Here is a 25,117-nt window from a genome sequence, read left to right on the forward strand (position 1 = left end):
ATTCACTGTCACCCATCGCGGGATCAGCCCATTTCTATATCAGAACTTTTTCTGAAATACCGAAACTACCCTTCCAGACGTTGATATCTCCCACTCTGCCACCAATGCCCTCTTTGGAAGATTTTAATTAATTCACTCTTTTAGAGAAATAATACGAGCACTATGCCACCCACCACCTTTTTCTTTTTCTTTTATTTATTTATTTATTTATTTTTTATTTTTCCACTTTATAATGTAATTAAATTTTATACTTAAAATTTAAAAATTTAAAATAATTTGCATTAAATCTAAAAATAATTTTACTATATTTATATTTTAACCTGTTATTTTTTAACATGGCATGAATGGAATAAGAAGTAATTATTTTTTCTATAGAAATTAATTTCTATTTAAAAATAATTTTATTTTTTAAAATTTAATGAAATATTCATAAAAATATAACATTTTTAAAATCATATTTTCAAAAACAATTTTATAGAAAGTATGGTATAAATTACTCTAATTTATGTAAAAAACATATAGTGTAATATTATTGTTATTATTTTTAATTTATAAATTCTAAGTATCTCTCCTAGGATCGTAAAAAGCAGCAAATAGGAAGGGTAAAACCGCCTGTTGAAATTAAAAAATTGACCCAAGCTAAGAAATTTTTAATTCCCGATGCCCTCCATGTCTGACAAAGTTCTGAAGTTGCCATCGCTCTGTCTTCTCCTTCTTCGTCTCTTCCACCTTCTGGGCTTGATTCTTTTTTTTTTTTTTTTCCTTCTGCAATCTCCCTTTTTCCATACGCAACAACCACCATTGAAGTCACTTGTCAAACTCTGATTTTCTTCCTGTTTTTTGGTACATATACATACACACGAAGCTTCTTGGTAAGGTAAGGAGCTTTCTTCGAAACCATCTTTTCACCGATTCTTTCTCTTTTTCTTCCCATTTTCTTTCCATTCCTGGTCGGTTTTCATCCTCATTCTTAATCTCTAATCTTCATAGCATCATTAAAATTTTATTTTCGAATTTTTATTTATTTATTTGTGTTGTTTCCGATTCTCGTTGATGAATCAGAGTCTATTAGCGGTTTACAGGGTTTGTTTGTGAGAATGACAAAAATTTATGGTTTTGATTTTCATTTTTGCGTCTCGGAAAGCATATGAAGTTTGTTTTCGCTTACGGTTTTGGTTTCGCAGAGGTCGAGCCCGTCGGAGGACGTTCGCGGCCGTGGAATCGGCTCCTCTATTTTCTTGAGATTCGCGTTGGGATGAAGAGGACGAGTTGAGCGTGAATCGCGGTTTCTCGCGGCATTTTGAAAGGTACGCCAATTTCTCGCTGATTCGAAACCAACTGGTTTTGTTCGGCGTGGCTCGGTAAGCTCTATGAACCTCCATGGAGGTGCGGATGTCTGTGTCGCCACGTTAGCGCCGCGTTTTGGTGATATGAATATTAGCCGTCGATTGGGACCACATGTGACATGTGTTTAAGCTCTGTCCTCCGTCCAAAACACTTAATTATAAATCCAACGGCTAGGACGAAAATATTTCTTGCTGACTTGGTAGACGGGTAGCGAACTGTCATACTCTCTGTAAATGCCAGTTCTTCTGTGTAAACAAGACACTGGTCTCTGGAAACTTTATCATGACCGTTGGATTTATTGAAATACCTTGAAGTAAGATGAAGACGAATCCCAAGGATCAGCCCTCTGTGCCAATGAAATCGAACGGTCGAGACCTGATTATTATATGGTCGTTAGTCTAGTGACTAGTTGTCATGTGTAGGAAACAAATTTGAGAGAAAATGGTGGGCCAAGATGGGCCCACATGATTCTGCAACATTTGGTGATACACAGTAGGCTATGGCTTGGCACATTGAAGGGGGTGGGACTGAGAATCCATGTGGTCACGTGTTATGGGTGGGAGTCATTTTGCTAAGATTAGAATTCAGCCTATGATTAATTTTGGAGGATAGGTTTAGTCACTTAAGAGGGTGAATTTTTTAAGAATGGGAGTAATTATGAGTTTGGCTAAAAGGGAAGTTAAAGTATTTAACATTATTCGGAGGATCTGTTTGGGGTCATGAGAAGTATTAGAAGCAGGAAAATAAAGGCAAGAATCTTGAAAGATGTGATAAAAATTATTTAAAAATTCATGCATCTTCAAAATTTATAGGGTTTAATCTTATTGTTTATTTAGGTGGTGTTTGTTTTTTTGACTTTTTGTTTAAAGTAATTTGTTTTCAGAGGTTGTTTGTTTTTTTACTTTTTCATGACTTATTATAAACTTTTTACTAAATATAAAATGCTAAAATATGTAGTTTTTTCTAAATAGAAAAAAATAACATGTTGGTTTTTTTTTTTACTTTTTAATACTTAATAGAAATAAAATACTACAAAAACAAACAACCTAATATTTATCACTATTAAGCATTAAAGTTCTATTTAGAATTAAGTAAAAAAACAAACACTACCTAAAGTCTTCCTATTTTCTTTCCCTCAAACTCTGTTTGGATCTAAGATTAGAATAGACCCTCAAGGAAATGTGCAAAAATTTGCGAGGATGGGATGAATTGATCATGCTTGTCTTCATTTTTAATGGGGATCCAATATGAGGAAAAAGGTTTTCCACATTACCTGGCTGCATGGTGAGTCAAAGCCAAACTCAGTTTGTGGGTTGGGCTTGAATACAAGGATTGGGATTAAAATGTGTTAAGGTTAGCTAGGATTCAATTTATTGACTGACATATCTTTAGGGAGTCGTGTTACGCAACATGAATTTCTTTTGGTAGAGCATGAGTTCTATCTAGGTGTGTCACACGGTGGTCATGAATTGAAAGAGGTTTATTGCATGAAGGGATTTGTTTCGTTCCAAAAATGATGACCCTTTTCCTTTGTGATTTATAACTTGAACCCTTGTTTTGAAGGGTGGAATCCAAGTTCGATTAATGAGAGAATGACCCTTTGGAATCATATATAAATTGGAGCCTCAATCACCGAGTTTCCTCATGTATGCCATGTGATTAAACAGTCATTGATGCTTCTGCAGATAGAAAGAATATTTTTCATGTTCAGATGGTGTTATTGTTAGAGTTGTTTTGTTGCTTCCATGGCTTTACACATATATCTATTTAACATAATTAGCTTTAATTTACCGTGAAAGTAACAAAACAATTTCGATAATAACATCGTCTCATACACTGAACATGAAAAGGGAAGTTTCAATCACTAATGACATATGGTTGATTATTCTAAGAAGTGCCAATTTAAGGTAATGCTGTGCGTCTGTGCTTTTCCTAAAAGATACATTGCTTGTGTGGAATGACATTGGACTAACTAAAATTCTTTAGTAAGACTTTCTTACCTAAACATTGTTGAATAGTAGGCATATGATGACCAAACAAAAAATTTGTGGGCATAATTTTCACGAGTTGTTAGTTCAGATGCTCTTTTTGGCACAAGAGGTTTGTAGCATAGAAAAATCTGTGTTATTGGGATAAGCGTTTGGAACTTTCAACTTTGGATGCTGTCTTTTGAGCGTGCCCTTGAGTCATTTTTATCAGCTTCTTCTTCTTGTTCCTCCTGTTTCTCCCTCTCTGTACATCTTTTTCTTTTTCCCACTTTCAAAATCTACATTATTTACACTTTCAAAAGGGAAGCAAATTGGAAATTCTCACAGGCAAAAAGGAAAAAGAATTTCATCCTCCATTGATGGCCTCGATCCAAGAGTTAAAGCATATCTAAGAGTGTAAAGCATATTACTTTTCTCCTTTGTTGGAATAGGCTCATCATTGCCATCCTTGTCACCTTTGTGTCAATTTTTAATATCCTTTTGTTTTAATACCTGCAACCACTCAAAATATATTGCCAAGTCCCTCTCTTCAACATCGGCCTCATCATAATCTTCATAATTGTCTGTGTTTTCTTTGATTCAGATGGATTCAGTTAAGCGATCAGCAGTGACCCCAAGTAAGAGTAGATTGGCCCGCACTTTTGCTAAGGTCCTTCACATTCGCATGGTCACTGGCGTTGCCCCAGTAGATGGAATTCAGAAAATCAAGGCCCCGGAAAGCAGCAAGGATGATCAGGATACCGGTAGTTGGTCTCGGTCTCAGTCTTATGATGACAACGATGAAAAACTCAGGAACACAGCTGAGCTGGAAGCCCATCTTGCACAACTATTTGCTAGCATATCATCTGTTAAATCAGCATATGCCCAGCTACAGTATGCTCAGTCTCCTTATGATTCCAATGGGATTCAATCTGCTGATCAGATTGTGGTTTCTGAGTTGAAGAATTTGTCAGAGCTGAAGCGGTGTTATCTGAAGAAACAGTTTGATCCTTCCCCTGAAAGGACACTGTGTTTGGCCGAAATTCAGGAGCAGAAGAGTCTTTTGAAAACGTATGAAATCATGAGGAAGAAGTTGGAATGTCAGATGAAACTCAAGGATTCTGAAATCACTTTTCTTAGAGAGAAGTTGGAAGACTGCCATAAGCAGAACAAGTCGCTTGAGAAGAGATTAAATCCAAGTGCGCATTTATCTGTGCTCGACAATCTGCACCTATCGGGCATAAGTCCCAGCCATTTCATCACAGTTCTTCAGCATACGGTTAAATCTATTCGAAGCTTTGTCAGACTGATGATCAATGAGATGGAATCATCAGGCTGGGATATCAATGCAGCTGCTGCAGCTATACAACCAAGTGTAGTCTTTTTGAAAGCCACTCACAGATGCTTGGCCTTTGAGTCGTTTGTTTGCCGAGAAATGTTTGACAGTTTTCACTTCCCAAACTTTTCTCTCCCAAATGAGTCATTGCCAGAGCAAAATCAATGGCAGCGGTTCTTCTTTGAGAGATTCATCAAATTGAAATCCACAAGAGTGAAGGAATATCTTGCCCGGAAGCCAAAGTCAACATTTGGTAAATTCTGCCGTGCCAAGTACCTGAAGCTCGTCCACCCCAAGATGGAATCATCCTTCTTCGGCAACCTCAGCCAGAGAAACATTGTCAACTCTGGAAACTTTCCAGACACCCCTTTCTTCACCTCATTCTCAGAAATGGCGAAGCGGGTTTGGCTCCTGCATTGCCTGGCCTTTTCATTCAACCCTGAGGCCAAAATCTTCCAAGTCAACAAGGGCTGCCCCTTCTCTGAAGTCTACATGGAAAGCATTATCGATGAACCATCTCCCCCCCCAGGCTGCCCACCGGACACCCACTCACGAGTGGCATTCACTGTAGTTCCAGGATTCAGGATTGGTAAAACTGTTATACAGTGTCAGGTATATCTCTCCCAATGTTAATCTGCCATGGAACCAAGATTATCGAATGCGATGATAGGGCACAACATATGGACCCACAGCACATCTGAATTGAACTGGAGGCCATTTCTTTAGACGTTTTCTGATAGTAAAATTATGGGAAGATGATGAGAAATGAAATGGCTTGCCTGGTTGCTGAGGGTGTTGTGGGGACTCAAAAACATTGGGCAGAGTACCGAGCCATGCCGTGTCTTTGTTTTGTGGCCATTTTTAAAAGGAAAAGCGCGTGGACCGTTATGGGAGCACCGACTGAACCTTTATTTCATTTTCTACTACTCTCTATATATAGTAGTAGTATATATAGAGTCATTCTCCCAATTTTGTTGATATTTAGGAAGCCCCAGAGGGGCTGTTTGGCTGTATTATATTGGATTCTCTCTATGTGACATGGGTTTTTATTTATTTTTTACCATTTTTAATGCTAGTACAGGGAAAAGGAGTAGAGCTTTTTCATTATTTTAATAGCAATTTGACGTCTTTGAATTTGCATGACCTGGGTCTGAGTGTCGTGCAGCAAGCTCCAGCTTTAAGCTCGGTGAAAGGGCGCTTTGAAATTAGGCAACCATGGGTTTTAATAATCGAGTGTTGGACTGTCTGTATTTGTTTATTAACGTCGTGTTTATGTCTGAGCACTCAACTTCGCTGGACACCATGATGCATGACGCACTCCATGTAGAGAATATGTACATGACAGATTTTATTATTATTATTTTTAATAATCGACATTAGATTTGATCATGGCCCATTTCATCTGATATTAAATGATTTTTATTCACTCATTTTTGCACTTCTTGAATTTTGAAAACGAAAATCTGATTCCTGTTCCTATTTTTAGTCATAATCCAAACAGTGTCAAAGTATGAATTTTTAAGGTTTGTATGCATCCAACGTAGTTAGATTATAGAATTTGTCTTATTTGGATGGACCATCATACCTACTTGTTGAATTTTTAATTTTTTTTAATATATTATTATTATTATTATTATTAAATTAAATGTTTTTATTCTAAAAATTTTCTTACTCACAAGTCATGAGCTAAAAGGTCCTTGGTCTAATCTCTAGAAGACTGTAGAGGGAGAAGACCCATGAAGGGGGTCCCCAATGGTTGAGGAGAGGGGGACATTTCGAACGAGGGTCACTTTCATGACCCACCTTAATTATTTTATTTATTTTTGACAAGATTTGGTTTGTAGTTTTCTAAATTTTGTTACATGCTATCTTTTGAAATCGCATATCGCATGTTCAATGTATATTATCAAACTTGAATTTGTTAAATTCAGAGAAGTCACAATTTTGACGATGAATTCAATTATAATTTAATTAATAAAAATTTTATTTTACCAGAAAAATATAAAAGTATGATTGTACCAAATAGTTTTTTTTTCTTTTCAAAATATGTAATGAATATAGATTCTTCAAAATATGTAAATAATTTGTAAGTTACCTAAAATTATATTAAAAATAAATTTTTTTAAAATTTAAATATTAAAACAAAAATCTCGTTTACATGTATAATTTTTGAAAAACATTTCATAAAATGATTTTTTTTTTTTAAATTATATTCTGAATTTGCGAGATGGTCCAACTTTAGGAAAAGGGGCCCAAAATGAAAAATCTAGAATGGTGCATTGAATTTTTGCAGGACATGAGACATGAATAGATTAGATTAGACGGTCGTGGGCCTTGTGGCATTAAATCTTGTTCTCCTGATTTACAATGTGTTGTCCATCATTTGCCACGTTCCTTTGAATGTTTGAAAGCTTAAGGAATTGCATAAGGCCTTTTATTTATTTATTATTATTTTTTATTTTTAAGTGGTGTTATTTATTGTTAAGCAGCATAATATGAATATTTGGAATTTAATTCTTTGTGATAATGTTTTTTACAAAAAAATAATTTATTCTGATTCGATTTCTTTCATCATTGATATAGGTATCTTCATAATATCAAAGTCGAATTAATGTGACTTATTCTTGAATGATTTTATTGAACTTGAAAATGATGAAGCGTGTACATGATGCTTTGTATGCCTTTTTAGATTTAAGGATGTCTTGTGAAGTGTACTTCCAAGGCTCCAACATTGAAGGAAGTTACTTTTATCGATAGATGGAGTTATGAAATTAAATTTGGAATTCTAAAAATTTGATTGTTTAATTTTTACTCTATGATTTTAATAATTTGTTTCATTTATTTAGAAAATTTATCAATAAAAAATTATGTTTTTAATTCTTTTTTTTTAACTTAATTATTTTATTTATTTTTGACAAGATTTGGTTCGTAGCTTTCTAAATTTTATTATATGTTATTTTTTGAAATTGCATATCACATGTTCAATGTATATTATCAAACTTGAATTTGTTAAATTCAGAGAAGTTACAATTTTGACGATGAATTCAATTATAATTTAATTAATAAAAATTTTATTTTACCAACAAAATATAAAAGTATGATTGTACCACATAATTTTTTTTTTCTTTTCAAAATATGTAATGAATATAGATTCTTCAAAATCTGTAAATAATTTGTCAGTTACCTAAAATTATATTAAAAATAAGAATTTTTAAAATTCAAATATTAAAAAAAAAATCTCTTGTTTACATGTATAATTTTTGAAAAACACTTCATAAAATGAAATTTAAAAAGAAAAATTATATTCTGAATTTGTGAGACGGTCCAACTTTAGGAAGAGGGCCCAAAATGAAAAATCTAGAATGGTGCATTGAATTTTTGCAGGACATGAGACATGAATAGATTAGATTGGACGGTCGTGGGCCTTGTGGCATTAAATCTTGTTCTCCTGATTTACAATGTGTTGTCCATCATTTGCCACGTTCCTTTGAATGTTTGAAAGCTTAAGGAATTGCACATGGCCTTTTTTTATTTTTTATTTTATTTTTTTAAGTGGTGTTTTTTTATTGTTAAGCAGCATAATATGAATATCGAACCAAAATCTTACAAGTTCATTTTTTTTAGGAAAATTGATAGTTTAATATAGTATCTTGATTTGGCAAGAAGTCGTGGGTTCGAGCCACCTCTACATGGTTCCCCTTTTTTTCAAGTATTGAAAACCAATTCTATTAACAAGCAAACAAATGACAAGTAATAAATGGATGCATTAACACTTTCTTATAGTCAATACAATTCACATGCAAATGAGCCAACTCTCCTCAATTAAGAAATAGGTTGTCTCCCTAATTAAGAAATATAAGACATTTTATCAACTCAAATTCACATTTTCATATGTCCCTTGATATAAACATCAAAATTGAAATATTTCATACTCTTCCAAAGCTCAAATGAACCAATTCCAATTCATAACTTCAATCAATCGACATAATAACTTAATGAAAATATCATAAACTAATGAAAAACTAATAAAAAATGAGATAAAAATAAACCGACAATGACACCAAAATTTTAATATGGAAAGCTTTTGAAAAAATGAAAACCATGAACATTAAACAATTAAAACATCTATGAAGAAAATTAATTGAGTACAAGGATTTATTTAACCTAAACTTTCAATCCTCTCTCGAATCACTTGCCTAAAACCTTCTAACTTCACTTTTCCACTTTTTTCTTTTGGAGAATACTTGGAATTTTTACCAAGTTTGATCTTGTACTCTTCTTGAATTCACACAAGAAATTTGAGTTTTTATCCCAAATATATTGAATATGAGAGTAGAGATGAAAACCACATTGAATAAACCCATTTTGAAGGAATTATTTTCAATCAAAAATCGATTTTCAACTCAAACCCATAAGATTTTCTCTCAACACAAGCACACACCAAATTTGGTAAGAAGTGTAAAGCTCAAAGAGGGGTCACCAAGCTTTCTTAGCTTTCTCTTACCTTTTTTTTTAGAAATAGGGCTTAAATAATAGGGTTTTAAAACCCATGAAATGATTGAAATTCATTTGGAAAATAATGAAAATTCGGATATGTGATCGAAGTCCAATTGATTAGATAAGATTGAAAACATCTTGGTACAAGTAGAAACTAGTTACCTTTTAGTTTGATCGATAAAAAATCAGTCCAAATGTTTTAAACATAATTTTTGACACTATAATATTCAACTCCATTTTTCGACAAAAGGATAAAAGATTAAAATATGGTTGACTAATATTTGATATCATCCACTACCTCAAAATCACTTATATAATCTCCTCTAGCAATCTTTAATCATTAAAAATTTGGAAATAACAAAAGTCCAATGAAGAATTTACTGTGATTGAACTAGGAGAAACATAATGAAAATTTTGACTTGGAATTGGTTCTCATAAGTCTAGATACGATGAAATAATTTTTTGTTTTTCTCATTTTTCTTTCACTTTTTAAAAATTTCTCACTTTTAAATTATTTATATATATATATATATATATATATATTTTAACTATCTTCATAACAATTTTTATCAAATTTTATATAAGATTGTAGTGTCTTACATCACTTGAGGAGTGAATGGTGAAAAACCATATATGGAAGACTTTCATAACACACTATTGAGACATTTTCTTGAGGGCATAGACCTAATAAAGAAGCAAAATTAGGGCCAATTGGTGGGCTTTGTGTGCGTCACTACAACCTTAAATAAGACAATATTAGGTGGAGAGTGGGACTGTAACAGAATGATACGTATAAGAACCTAATTTTCGATTAGAAATGTGCCAACGAGGGCTTCAATAACACACTATCGAGATATTTTCTTGTTGACTAGTAGGTCGTGCATGCACCACTACAACCTTGAATATGACAATATCAGGTGGAGAGTGGTGTTGTGAGTAAGTACTAAAATATATTTATGTGGCAATAAGACCACAACATTACTGTGCAAATTAAAATATGTATAAAAATGGTTGGAATTAACTTTGAATTTATCTTAAATATTTTTTTGTTAACAAACAAGTTTCCGAGAAAGGATTTTGGTTTAAGTTTTGCTATTAAAAAGAAAAAAAATCAAGATACTAAGGAAGAAGGTAAGCGCGGAAGAGAATAATGAGGAATATTTGAGGTGTATTAAAATTTTTTAGGTGTATGTGTTAATAAAATTAATGCTTTAAAGTGGATGCATAAATAAGATCAATGATTATAAATTTATAACTATTGAAGGGATACAGATATAAATTCTTTAAAAGAGAAATAGGACTCTTGATAAATGCCACAACCCCACGCCCTTGTCCCTTTTCACCCTAACCTTATTATCATCTAACTTTGTTGATGAAAAATTTTCTATTTTCAAAATTCAGATTTTTTTTTTAAATGATAATTGAATTGTTTAAAATAAAAAATATTTAAATTTGGGGAACAGTGTATGTTTTAATTTTTATTTGTAGCAACATTAACATTGAGTAATTAAATTTGATTTGTTATTTAAAATTATTGGATTAATTTTATAAAATATATTAATTATTAAAACAAAATTAATATTGAGAATACTCTAAGAACTTTTACATTATCTATAAGTACATATAACACCTTTAGCGTAAAATAAATCAAAAAAATATTTTTAAAAATAATTCTTGAGTCTCATCATTTGCTGATACGTGTGGAAAAGTTTTAAACTTTGTGATGAAGCTACTTTTGTGACAAAGAACCCATGTATATGGTTCGATGTAAGCTTTGATGACCATGGATTGAAATATCGGTGGATATTTTTACACAAATATCGGTGAGACAAAAATTATCTAAGATTGATGAGAGTGCTAAGAAAAATTCAAAGAATGATAAAATAAACAAGAATATACATGTTAAAGTTATTTTATAAATGTAATTGACATAAATATGGTCAAAGAAAAAAATATCGGTAAACAGTTTATAATACTTGAATTTTAAGAATAGAAAATATAAATTTTAGAATTGTACACTTAGAAAGTTATTATTGAGTTAAGAAATATTTGATTTTATTAAATGAAAACAATTTACACATAAACATAACACATATGACATTATAATAGTCCTTAATACCAAAATGAAGATCAATGTGGTTCCATTATATTGTTAGATGAAGGGAGCCCATCTTGTTGAAGATAATATTCATACTAGGATATGGAGTTTCGATAGTATTGATTGTAAGTACGAACATGCCATACATAAATAAGATAAATATAAAAAGTAGTTAAAAATAAAATGATAATATAAATTTAAAATAAAAAAATAAATTAAAAATGAATAATTAAAAAAAATAAAAAAGGATAAATATTTAAAAAAAATTCTTTAAAAAAAATCTCCGATATTTTTCCGATATATCGGCGATATATCCGATATATTTGTCGATATATTCGATATATCGCCGATATATCTTTGATATTTTGACAGACTTCCTTCGCTGCTTCGCGCGTCGCATCATGCTCGATTTTTTCGTCGATTTATCGGTTCCAAACCGATATATCATCGATATTTCATTGATATTTTACTAATGTTCATCCCGTTTGATAATCGGTGTTGAATTTCGTTTCGAGGCCGCTTGATATCCAATATTTCACTGATAAAATCCGATTGTTCAATTCATGCGTAGGCTAAGATCCATAGTGCAATTTTTGAAATGCCATAAATTAAGATCCATAAAGCAATTTCTACTAGGCATATAGACCAAGTTCCATGAAGCATTTATCGAAAGGCCCATGGGCCAAAGGCTCATAAATACCTCATTGGGTAAGCCTCTACCCTACTATATAATACCTCCCATGCAAGCCTTAATGGCCCATAATGTGTCCTCACCAATTTCTTGTTTTAATTAGCTAGAGGTTTAGAATGTGTCTAAGAGTATGTTTGGTAGTAATTTTGAGAAGTGTTTTTAGCATTTATAATACTTAAAAAAAAAAAATACTAAAAATACTTTTCAAAATCACTGTCAAATGCACTCTAAAAGTGTATTTGGCAAAGATTATGAGAGATGTTTCTATCAAAGTATTTTTAATATAAATGTTATCTTTAAAAGTGTTTTTAAGAGAATACTTATCAAATGTTTCTCCAAGAAGTACTTAAATGGTTTTTTAATTTTTTAAAAGTATTTTTAAAATCTTTTCAAATGCTTTATATTTTAAACATGTTTTTATGTTAGAAGTATTTTAAAAACATTATCAAACAAACTTTTAAATTAGTTTAAGCGTTCAGAGAGTAGAAGAAAAGTACTGAAGACACACCCTTAGCCCATATTCATCTAATTAATAAAAATAAAATCAAATAAATAAAAATAAATCTATGTAATGTCAAATCTAATTAGAAAGACTTTTCTCGATGACTAACTTAAGTATTAGAGTGCTCACAATGAGGGGTCTAGGTGTACTCCTTGTTTTTTCAAGTATTATACATCTTACTCTATTTTTCTTTTATACATACTTCTTGATTTTCTTATAGATCTATAACTCGATTTGTGTCATAATCACAACAATAGAGGACTCCAAAATCTATGGGTCCAACAATATTGTTATTTGGGGAGGAAACTCTAAGATAAGTATGGCTACTAGGTTGGTTTTGTGGGGAAGCAAAGCATTTTTGGGCATGGACTGTGCGGTTAGGTCACGTTAGGCCAAGAAAATGTGTAGAACTATCTACAATAGGGAATGAGATGCCCGGACATGAATTGGTTGGACAGACCATGTTCGGACAGGTAAATGACTTGATCAACATAAAACGTTTGTTTGGATAGAAAAGGAAAAGTAAGCATTGACATTATGTAACACTTAAGTAGTGTTTGTTTTTTTGGCTTTTTACTGAAAAATAATTTATTTTTAAAATTTAGGCTATTTATTTTTCTACTTTTTCATGATTTATTATAAACTTTTTATTAAATAGAAAAAAAAATCAAAATATGTAATTTTTTTTAAATAGAAAAAAATAACATATTGATTTTTCTTTACTTTTTAATACTTAATAATAATAAAATATTACAAAAACAAACAACCTAATATTTAACGCTATTAAGTATTAAAGTTTTATATAGAATTAAGTAAAAAAACAAATACCACCTTAGTTGTTACAAATGCATAAATTAATGGATTATTTTTACGCATTTAATAGCAGAATAAAGACTCCACAAAAAGGCTGGGAGTTACAATCCCAACATATGAAGATGAGGATTGCCGTATCTCCTCTTTGCAAACTAACCATCATAAAAGGTACTCAATTGAGAAGTTAAATTATAATACCATGTGGAAGACATGAATCCAAATTGATTGAGTTTTTTACTAATAAATTATTTTAACGCAAAAATGAAGTCTCATTTTCACATGCTTATCTAACATTTCAAACATGCCCTTGGAGTCTCAAGTGATAGTTGAGGAGGCTTTAATAGAAATTAAGTCCATTCATCCATGATTCAGTAGACAACTACCATTATACCACTTATTACTTGCCCCATGTCTGGACAATGGAGATTTCCTTTGGTAATTACAAACCTACACCCTCTAAAATTTGTAGAAAGTTAGCGGAAAATTATGGAAAGTATATATGATTTGGATTGGGTTGGATTTATAATCAGCCCGAGCTCAATCCATACATAAAACTCATTTGTGCAAGCTCAATGTAGATTGATGTTCAACCCAAACTATTCAATCTAAGTTTATCACAAACTTATTTATCTAAACCCAAGTTCAAATCAGGTTAGATTGAGGTTAATAAATATATGTTTGGATTGGTTGAATTAATAAACATTTTATAAGTTTAAGATAAATTTTTCTAAATATTTTATCAATTAATATATATTTAATAAATAAAAATATTGTTCATATTAGTCATTTAATAGAATTCTAAAAATCTTTATAAATTAAGAGTGTATTTAATAGTGATTTTAAAAAGTATTTATAATATTTAATTTTTTTATTTTTTAAGTATTAAATATACTAGAAATAAAATCATTATCAAACATACTCTAATATAATATAATAATATGTAAATTCATAACGTTTAGTTACTTCAATAACCCAATAGCTTCAACCTATTCTATTTATGGAGTCTTAGGTCGGTTAGAGAAGATTGAGTTGACATCTATACAAGACTTCATAACTTGAAAAGATGCCTTTTATAGTCTTTGGTAGGATTAAAATCGAGATTGGAGACAAAATTGACATCCATGTTTTCCTTGACAACACATGGCGATTATAGAGTAATAGATCTAGGGAAAGAGTGTCAGCTCATCTTGAAACTCTTTCAATACATGGGGGGTTATAGAGTCATAGATATAGCATCCATGTTGGAGTGACCAACGGGGGTCACTTCATAATATAAGATTCTACCAAACATGACTCATTAGCACGCACAAATAGGACGGTTGGTGTGTCATTTTTGAAGTTAAGAGTCATACATTAAGGATAAGAACCCTAGAATAATACTACCAAAGAAGGAAAAAAAAATCTGACTCTTCCAAGTGTTGTTTGGAGATTTATACAAGGAAAATTATATCCTATCACTGTCGATTATATTAACTCCTATTGCTATTTCTTCTTTCCAAATGTCATCATCACTCACTCTTTCGGGTTTTTTTTTAACATTAATAGTGTAATATTTTAAAAAACCAAATCACAAAAAGTAATTCTAAAACCATTATATTATTAGTTTAAAAGTGAACTCATCTTTTCAAAAGACAATTTCAATATAAAGAAAATGAACTTTTTGCTTATAATTTGTATTATAAGTTTTTAGTTCCTACACAAAAACTCTCATTTATCCCATTTTGGGATTATTTTTTCTTTTTTAATCAAATAAAACCCAAATTTCCATTTGTTAGAAACCTTGGTCAATTAGTTGTTAAAACCCAAACTCTCCATAGGCCCCTCAAGCAACCAGCTTGTAAAGCTTGCATTTGTTGCAACCTATTTATTCGCCATAGCTTTAACATCTTTCAATGTGGGACTGATCATAAGAGGGTTCAAACGGTGACACGATACAAACCTATATATCCTTTATAGATTGGGGTCAAGGGGATAATCATCAGGCATATAGGAACTTTAATACTCTAAAAAAGAGAGAAAGAATAAAATGCATTGGTCTAGCACATTTTGGTCATCATGGTCCACAACCCACCACATGCATAATGATCATTAGAGGATGAAAAACACTTTTGCACATTTATTTATATAATGATGAATATGAAAATAATATAAATCAAATAATGTAATAAATTTAAAAATTATAAAATCATATATACCATATATAACTTCTAATACATAGATAAAATTAATTATTATAATTTTTCTTCCATCTTAAATATATTTTTATACTTAAATATTGTGCATATTTTATTTGTAAAAATTTAAAATATTAATAAATTTATATTTATTCTTATCCTCATTTAATTTGATAATATCAAATACAAAAAATAAAATATCATTAAGTTTTTTTTAATTATATACATATTTTCTTAATTTTTTATAATTATTTTTAATTTAAATAATATATAAATTATATATTTATGATGTTATTAGTTTATTCTAATTCAATCATTAATCTAAACATTAAATTGTAATATTGATAATTTTTTTCAGTTTGATGATCGATTTGATTCTAAAATCATTAATCTTATCATCTTTAAGCAGTTATTCCATGACAACATCAGGGGTACTGGAAGGCCAGACCATCAATCTAACTCAAAAATATTTTTGAAACTTGATTAAAGAGGATCCCTATTATTAAAAAACTTGAGTAAAAAAAATACTTTCTCTAATAAATTCAATTATGCATAATAAAATTCTTCTCACTTTCGAGGGACCTATTCTGGAGATCACAATCACCTTATCTTTATTAATTACGTTATATTTGTAGTAACACTCAGCAGCTACCATCATATGCAACTTAACTTTATCCGTAATTCTTTTTAATCAATTGTAACATTCCTGAGAAAACAATCTATCCAATAAGTACATGAATCCCGCATCCGCATCCGCGGCGCAGGGCTTGGGGGAGGGGAGCGATGAGTGCGAGATGCATAGGCAGAGGCAGGTGTGCCCCCAGCCTAATAGCTTCAAAGGCAACGTTGAAAGATTCGATAATTCATGGGATTATACAATTCATACAAAATATAACATTTTGCTGATACGTTGTTCCTACAATTTTTCTGGTGCAGGTAACCCATGATTGTAAAGAAGACGTGAGAAAGGAGCTAGCTAAAAGCCACTGCCAGTCAGTCTCCAGAACTGCTGAAGTAGATAGATTCAATCCAACTATTGGGATTGACATACCACTTTGAAAGGGGATCGAAGAAGTACGAAAAGAAATGTATAGAACATATAGTCTGCTTGATGATTATAAAATATCTCACAATTACAAAATAAAATAAAATTGGAGACTATCTTTTATTTAAATATTACATAGATACTCACACTTAATAAACTAGAAACACTTAATAATAAAATATAAAAGCCTTGACTCAATAACTTCAAAATAGAAATTAAAATAACAACTAAAGATAAAATATTCTTTCTTAATTTTTAAAAACCAAACCTAATTCTAATTGTGATGTCCCACATCGGATAGGGGAGAAAGTTCCAGACGCTATATATGTAGAGACTCCTCTTAATCAAGTAGACGCGTTATAAAGCTATGAGAGCCCATTTGGGTTCAAAGCGGACAATATCTATATGGTTGGGAGCGGGTCGTTACAAATGGTATCAAAGCCGATCCCCGACCTCGGTGTGGGGTTGGGGTATTCGTCTATTTGGTCCCGCAATCCCATAGGACACAACGAGGATGTTGTGTCTGCATTGGGGGGGGGGGGGGGGGGGGGGTTTGTGATGTCTCATATCGGATAGGGGAAAAAGTTTCTGGCGCTATATATGTAGAGACTCCTCTTAACCAAGTAAACACGTTTTAAAGCCGTGAGAGCCCATTTGGGTCTAAAACGAACAATATCTACATGGTTGGGAGCAGATCGTTACACTAATAATTTAAAAATTTCTAAGTCAAATTTAACTTTCCAACAATGACTACTTAGACAAGAAGGTTACCCCATTCCATCTAGTAAAAGCTTCTATATCTCATAGTTGCCAAAACATGTCATTTTGAATTACTTACCATTGATTTAATTGTTAGCCTCGATGATGAAGTAGATGTATTTAATAAGTTCTGAAAAGGTGAATCTCAATAATGGACTACACCTAGAGGGGGGGGGGGGGGGGGGGGGGGGGGGGTGAATAGGTGTTGTAGAACAATTTTAAAATTCTCCTAACAAAGATTACCTAACCTTATACTTTCTCAATGTCAAGAAACTTCTCTTCCAACAACTATTCAACAAAGCATAACTTCCACAAGTAAGAATGTATGCACCAACACTCCCCCAACAATTTATAAATGCAATACATATACAAATGCTTCAACAATCCTAAAAAATAAATCAAAAGAACAATTATCTCCTCAACTCATATCAATTTACTTTATGATATCATTAACTAAAATGAGCAGAAAAATTATTAAGGATATTCCATGGATCATCACACTTATATCACCTCATATTTCTTCCATTCAACATGTTTGCCCAAACAATCAATGATATCAAAAATAGAAATTAAATCAAAGTGTAGAGTGAGAGAAAGAGACAATGAACACCGGATTTTTAACGTGGAAAACCTCCGAAGAGATAAAAAACCACGGGCCTATCATCGATTGAAAAACTCCACTATGAAGAATAAAAACTGAGTACAAGGTTTTACTTCACTCAAGCCAGCCAATCCTTCCCAGACTACTTGACTAGTACCTTCACTTTGAGCTTCTCACTTTTTTCTTCCGGAGCACACTTGGAGTCCGCACCAAGCTCAATTGGGTCTCTTCTTAAATCCACACAAGAAGCAAATGAGTTTTTGTACAAACCCAAATAGAATAAGAGATTGAGATATGAATGAAAGAATGAATCAACCCATTGATTGCTCAAGAAAATCCATTAAAAAAAAAATAGTTTGGAAAACATTAAGAGAAGTGGATTTTCTTTGCAATAAAAAACCCCAAATTAGGAAAACAAGATGAGAAAATGAAGAACACATGGAGTGGCTGCTCTCACCACGTTTTCTGCAGTCACTTTACAGAAAAATGAGAGAAGATTGCTTTTTAAAGTGTAAAAAGAAGCCCTTAATTTAATGGTTGAGATTTGATCTAAAAAAAATTAGTTGGATCGATCCACCCCTACACTTGGATCGATCCACCCTTGCACCTGGATCAATCCAGAAACAGGGGAATAAAAGTCTTGCACCAAAAATCATTTCTCCCAACTTTCTAACACATTTGAAGATTAAAAACCGGGTTGATTCACATTCAATCACCACACACTCGGCTACATACCTCGGCCTCTTAGCAAAATCTTAGTCTTCAAAGTCAAGTGGTTCGAAGAAGAATTGGAAAGCCGAGTTAAGGGACACTTAGGAATTTTGTTCGGAATTGCCAACCTAGCTAAACACTCACAAGTTCAAAGACAAGGAGGCAACTTCAAGGAATCACTGGTCAGTGACTTACCTAACATGCTAGCTTTATATGAAGCTACCCATTTGAAGGTGCTTACATATGTTACAATTAAAGAACTAGAACTCCTTATAGAAGCAATTGATAGGTTAATTTGATACTTGCACATCAATATCATTACTTTAATTTTTAAACTTGATTCTCAATTAAAATTGTAGTGTCCCACACCGTTCGGGGAGTGACTGGTGAAGAGTCATATATGAAGAGTTTTTATAACACACTATCAAAACATTTTCTTGAGGGCATAGACCTAATAAAGAAGCAAAATTGTGATTGGTTGGTGGGCCATGTGTGCGCTGCTACAGTCCTGAATCCGACAATATCTGGTAGAGAGTGGGACCATGATAACATGGTATTAGAGCCTGATCTTTGGTCGGAAGTTTGCCAATGTCACATCAATATCATTAGTTTAATTTTTGAACTTGATTCTCAATTAAAATCGTAATGTCCCACATTATCCAAGGAGTGATTGGTGAAGAACAATATATGGAAAGCTTTCATAACACACTATCGAAACATTTTCTTGAGAGTGTAGGCCTAATAAAGAAGCAAAACCGGGGTTGATTGGTAGGTCGTGTGTGGGCTACTATAGCCCTGAACTCGACAGTATTAGGTGGAGAGTGGGACCATGATAGAATGGTATCAGAGCTTGATCTCTGTCTGGAAGTGTGTGAACAAGGACGTTCGGCCCCAAGGGGGTGAACTGTAGTGTCCCACATCGCTTGGGGAGTGACTGGTGAAGAGCCATATATAGAGGGTTTTCACAATACGTTATTGAAGCCTTTTTTGAGAGCGTAAACACAATAAAGAAGCAAAATTGAGGTTGATTGATGGACCGTGTATGTACCATTGCAGCCCTAAAACCGACAATATTGGGTGAAGAGTGGGATCGTGACAAGAATACATATAGGGCTTTCATGACTTTAGTCCTCTACAAGGTTAAGAGGAGTTCGCTCTCAACCCTATAAATATTATATGCTCTAGGTTCAATGGACTCTTAGATTTTTGAAATGTATTTACAAGATTAAAAAAAGTCTAAAATATCACAATCTCTAAGGTAGATTCCTTGAATTAGGTCATTAACTTTGTAGGTTGAAATTCAAGTACGTTTTCTTATCATGTGCAGGTTTTTAATTTTAAAATAAGAAGTTTTGGAATCACTTTGAGCAGACTTGTGGAGGTTTGAGCACAATATACAGTTTTGGAAAAAACTATGATACCACTTAGTGGTTTTATCTGGAGTTTGAATGTCTTTATTTAAAATATCGGGATCAAGTGGCCATGTGTAGGTTTGAGTAAATTATAGAGTTTTAGTTTGAGCATCTTTATATAAAATATTGGGTTCACATGACCAAGTGAAGATTTGAATAAAATATAACGTTTCGGAAAAAACTATGGTACCACTTGGTGGTTTTATCTGGAGTTTGAACGTCTTTATTTGAAATTCTAGGTTCAAGTGGCATGTGTAGGTTTGAGTAAATTATATAGAGTTTTAGGAAAAAGGTTTGAACGCTTCCATTAGTTTTATGTGGAGTTTGAGTGTCTTATGTAAAATATTGGGTTCATGTGGCTATGTGTAGGTTTGAAAAAAATATGATATTGTTTTGGTGGTTTTGTCGTTTTATGTGTAGTTTAATTGTCGTGGTGGCTATGTGGTTGTCTCCAAATTTCCGAAAAAAAAAATGTTGCATTTTTTTTTCTTTTCCATTTCATCTCGAGGTCACACCTAGGATTTAGGCATACAACATATATCATTGTCAAGGGTGAATTTATTAAAGAAATTTAAAAAATAAATATTGGGTTGCCCCATATATATAATAAGATTATAAAATAATAATATATTTCACGAATTAAGTACTATGATACGATAGAACCATTATGATTAGTTGATAATCTTAATTAAAAATTTTGTGAAAGATTCACATGAAAATTTTTATCAACACTTCTTACAGAAGCAATTGAAAGGTTAATTTGAGATTATCTTAATTTCTAAATTTGTGGTATAAAATATTTCATAAAGTTCAAAGATATATTTTGTTACTTTGCTTTCAGATGGAATGCCAACAGCATAGATCAACTTCCAGATTATATGAAATGCTATCGTCGGGCATTATTGGATGTTTATGAAGAAATGGAGCAAGAGATGGCCAAGGAAGGAAAATTATACTGTGTTCACTATACAAAAGAACTGGTTTGGCACCAAATTACCTTTCTTCTAGATCCTTCTTTTTTACATGATTTGGGACCAATTACCCTCCTGATCCTCCATTTTAACATGGTTTATGTATATAAGCTAGTAGCATGACCTATTTGCATGATTATGTAACTCTGATGAAAAAACAAATCCAATCCTACTTTGTTGAAGCCAAATGGTTGAATCAAGGATATATACCAGCATTCGATGAGTAATGGAGTACTAAGTGTTTGTTGCTCTTTGCTCATTGCCACATCTTTGGTTGTCATGGGAGATATAGCAACCAAGGAGTGTTATTTTGATATTAATTTGACCATTTGGATATTAATCTAGACATGTTAAAGATGTTACATAATTTTTATTTTGATAAAATAACCTTTCTTGGTTTTTATTTGGAATTTATTTTGTGAAAACCACTATTCTATGCTATTAATGATAATTCATGTGCTTTTGATAATTTGATTACTTTTGAATATGCTTGTAAACCACTTTGACCATTGATTCACATTGTAGATGAAATATACATATTGATTGAACTTTTATTTAGATTAAAAATCATTCATTAGATATTTTATGATGATTGATTCTCTTAGAGGGTATAAGTTAGTTAATGTGGAATTTATAAATGACATGCTTTGCTCTCTTGAGTTTATTCATTGTCTTTTTTCATTTCTTTAATTTGAGACATGTTATACATATATAGGTTTAGTTTTTGATTCTTTCTTTTAGTACATTATCATTATTTATTAATTAATCTCATTTTATGAAAACACTTTTACACGCTAACAAGGTATGCTCCCTTTACTTATCTCTTTGTTTTCATTAGTATATATGCTTAATTCCTATGATTGATTTGTCTTGTTTTGTTTGATTTCTATATTGTTGTATCTTTACCTCTTAATTTGGTGAAGTGCATATTGTATACATTCTGAAATTGTTGCTTGTAAACTAACTCTTTTTGTTTTATAGAAATGCTTAGCATGCTAAGAAGGTACGTTCCTCTCCTTGATTATTGAGTGTGTTTGGTTTGTTTGAATGACCATTGATTATATCTTCATTTATGATGCGTAAATCAATGGATACCATAAATATATATATATATATATATATATATATATATATATATATATATATATATATATATACATACATACACATACATATATACAGTTTTAGGACTTAAAGGGGTACTACTATTTTGATATCTTCCCGATAGGTAATTTGACTGTCAGACTTAGACTCAGGTTTTCAAAGACATTTTTTCCAAAATAAGGAGTCAGCTTTAGGTTTTATTTTTTATTTTGTTTTCCCTTTTAAAAAAAAGTGGTGACTCCAATTTTTATAAAAATAAGTTTTTTCACAAAAAATAAGTCTTGCCATTGAGTGAGAATACAAGTGAAAAATGTGGATCCACAACTACAAAATGTAAATTGTTTTGGCAAATGAATTCAATGTAAATTGTTTTGGTAGTTGATTTCTCATGTTGATGTATAATGTAAATTATTTTGGCATTTGAATTCAAATAAAAATAATTAATTCAAATAAAATTATTTCCTTCTAGTCATACATAATTTTAATATAATCATATATTTATATAAATGAGGGATGCAAATCTTCATAATTTCGATATATGCAATTTAAATGTATATTAGATATGCAAGAAAAGTTAATGTAATGGGAATTTTAACATAAAATATTTTTAAAATTATCAAAATCTTTAGTTGTGGCCAAGCATAATTTGCCTCCACATTAAACTTTTTGTTGTGGCCACAAAAATTTCATGTCATATGAACCTCTATAATGACAAAAACCAATATCTTGTGTCTCAACAATTTTATTTCAAAATTTCCATATATATATATATATATATATATTGATTACTACTCAAAAAATGCATTATTATAAGCTTAAACTTAATTGTATTAAGCACTTTTGAGTAGTAGTTAGACCTTTATATCCTATTTGGCATGTTAAGAACCTAGCAAATGTTACTAACCAATTTTTGGTAAGTTTTAGTGTTTTTGGTAGCTTTTTGATCACTAAAACAGGCTAAGATTGAGGGAGAGTTTTATGCAATCTATGACAAGGCAAGTTGAAGATCAATCACATGAAGAATCCGAGCTTTGAAGCACTTCAAAACCCCTTGGCAAACTTGGCAAGGGGTTGCCAAAACTATCAGTAATAAGATGGAGGAAAACAGAGCATTTCGCAAGGCAAAATCATCAGTTTCGGAAGGTGGGCCAAAATTTGGCAGGGTGTGCGAAAATCACTTTGTACGCACCGACCTTCGGGATTTTTCTCTAGAATTGTAATTTTTACTTTTTACTCCTTTTGTAATAGATAAATAACATTAGGGTTTGTTTAAGAACTATAAATAGGGGTTGGAAAACCTCTCAAAGGATATTATGTAATGTTTTTGATATTTTGGAAAGTTTGGTTTTTCTTTGCCTTTCCTTCTCATTTTCTCTTCACATTCTCTCTAGCCAAACACCCTCTGAGTATGATTTCTCAGAGGATGAGTGGCTAAGTTTCACGTTTCTTGGAGTGATGGAAGCTAGGTAAAGGACCCAGATGCAAAGGTGAGAGTTTTCCTTGCTTTAAATGAAGGTAGTTGTGTATCATTAATGGTTTGTATTTCAAGTTTTAGCTTTAATCCCTTAGAATCACCTTGAATGTCCAATACTTGGTAAACTTTTAGGATTCTATGGATGCTTATTGCGAGATCCATGGATGTCCATTAGTTATCAAGTACGAGCCATTGGAAGGTGGTTCAAGGTGAGGGTCTTTAGTGTTTGAAGCCATTAATGGGAAGCAACTACCATTTTTCAAGAATCCTTTGGATCAAAACTTATTTGCTAAATACAAATCCGGTTCGGGAGATAACCATCCTTTATGTTATTGTCCCAATGCGAGAAGAAGATCCGGAATTTCCCACTTTGCAACAGGAACCTGATCGATCCTAGTAACCTATAGCTCCAAGAGACTTTCTCTTTGTAGTAATTTCAGTTGTTTATGTTTGCTTAACTTAAAATCAACCCTTCCGATCAATCTTATTTTCATTAAAAACTAACTTCCAAAAAAGGAAATCACCATTTCTCTTTTCATTAATGTCATGTGTACAAAGAAAACCCATCCTTGTGGACGATCTTAGAGCCACTATACTATAGTAGCTTTGTCTTTGCTACCCTAGTATAGGGTGTTGTAGGTTTTATAAATGTTTTGATAAACACCCGACTGGGCACAAATCATATATATACATTTTTATAGGTGTAGCTGTGGGAAGTGACTGTGACTATTCACTTTTCTGCTTGTAGTGTTTGACTAAGATGAAGTTATGGTGATGAGAGAAAGACACATAAGAAGATGAGCTATCTTGAACTTTGTGGTAGAAAGAAAAGAAACTTATGAGTTGAAGAGACAACCATGGTGGGGCAAACTAGAGGGAGTTTAGCAGGAAAGAATGGCAAAAATAAAAGGGAAAATGGTGGTTTTAGAGGGAAAGAAAGAGGGGTGGAATGATTTGAAGAGGGTCATGATTCAACAAAATTAATGAAGGGGATCATTTTTCCAATTTGAGGGTGGGTTATTTTGACCACAATATATTGGAATAACCCGGCCAAGTTTTAACTTGAAGGGGTCATTTATCCAACTTTGGGGCTATTTTTCATCTCTTAATCAAATAACCCAAATTTCAATTGTGAAAAGCGATGCAGACCTATCCTGATAATCATGAAGCATTCAGAGAGTTTAATACTTTTAAAAATAGAAAAAAATAGAAAAATATGCACCATCTCCTCCTTTAGCATATGGTTAAATCCAATTACTGTGCTCTTTCTCTTTGCAACTGCATCTAAAATTCAACCAAACCTGTTACAATTTGCTATCATCTAAACCATGAAAAAAAAGAAAGAGAGAAAAATACTTCCTTCACTAGCTAGTTTACATAGCACAATTTCACTTCTTTTCCCAATCAAATCAGAGAGAGAAAGTGACACAATCATTCCAACTCAAAAATCATTTTGAAACTTGATCAAAGAGAATTCCTATCATTAAAAACTTGAGTAGAAATTATTCTGTCTAGCTAATCAGTTCAATTATGTATGATTTTATTCTTATCATAGTAACACACATCAGATATAATCACATGCACCATAGCTGTAGCTACCGTAAAACAACATTAG

General features: G+C 32.0%; 1 protein-coding gene across 2 annotated transcripts; it reads left to right on the plus strand.

Annotated features, from left to right (window-relative positions):
* Window positions 1-696: 696 nt before the first annotated feature.
* LOC117909348 (protein GRAVITROPIC IN THE LIGHT 1-like) lies at window positions 697-5,757 on the plus strand. Of its 2 annotated transcripts, XM_034823359.1 has the most exons (3): window positions 697-877; window positions 1,185-1,307; window positions 3,919-5,757. In XM_034823359.1, the coding sequence occupies exon 3, from the start codon at window positions 3,919-3,921 to the stop codon at window positions 5,281-5,283; it is 1,365 nt and encodes a 454-aa protein (XP_034679250.1). In that variant the 5' UTR covers window positions 697-877; window positions 1,185-1,307; the 3' UTR covers window positions 5,284-5,757. The 2 variants fall into 2 exon arrangements, with proteins under 2 accessions (XP_034679250.1, XP_034679251.1); XM_034823360.1 differs by lacking the exons at window positions 697-877; window positions 1,185-1,307 and adding an exon at window positions 2,449-3,731.
* Window positions 5,758-25,117: the final 19,360 nt, after the last annotated feature.

Source organism: Vitis riparia, chromosome 19 (genome assembly GCF_004353265.1).
Source record: "Vitis riparia cultivar Riparia Gloire de Montpellier isolate 1030 chromosome 19, EGFV_Vit.rip_1.0, whole genome shotgun sequence".
NCBI lineage: Eukaryota > Viridiplantae > Streptophyta > Magnoliopsida > Vitales > Vitaceae > Vitis > Vitis riparia.

Bases quoted from the DNA above. Each gene is read 5' to 3' on its own strand.
- LOC117909348 (XM_034823359.1), top strand. From the start codon at position 3,919: ATGGATTCAGTTAAGCGATCAGCAGTGACCCCAAGTAAGAGTAGATTG.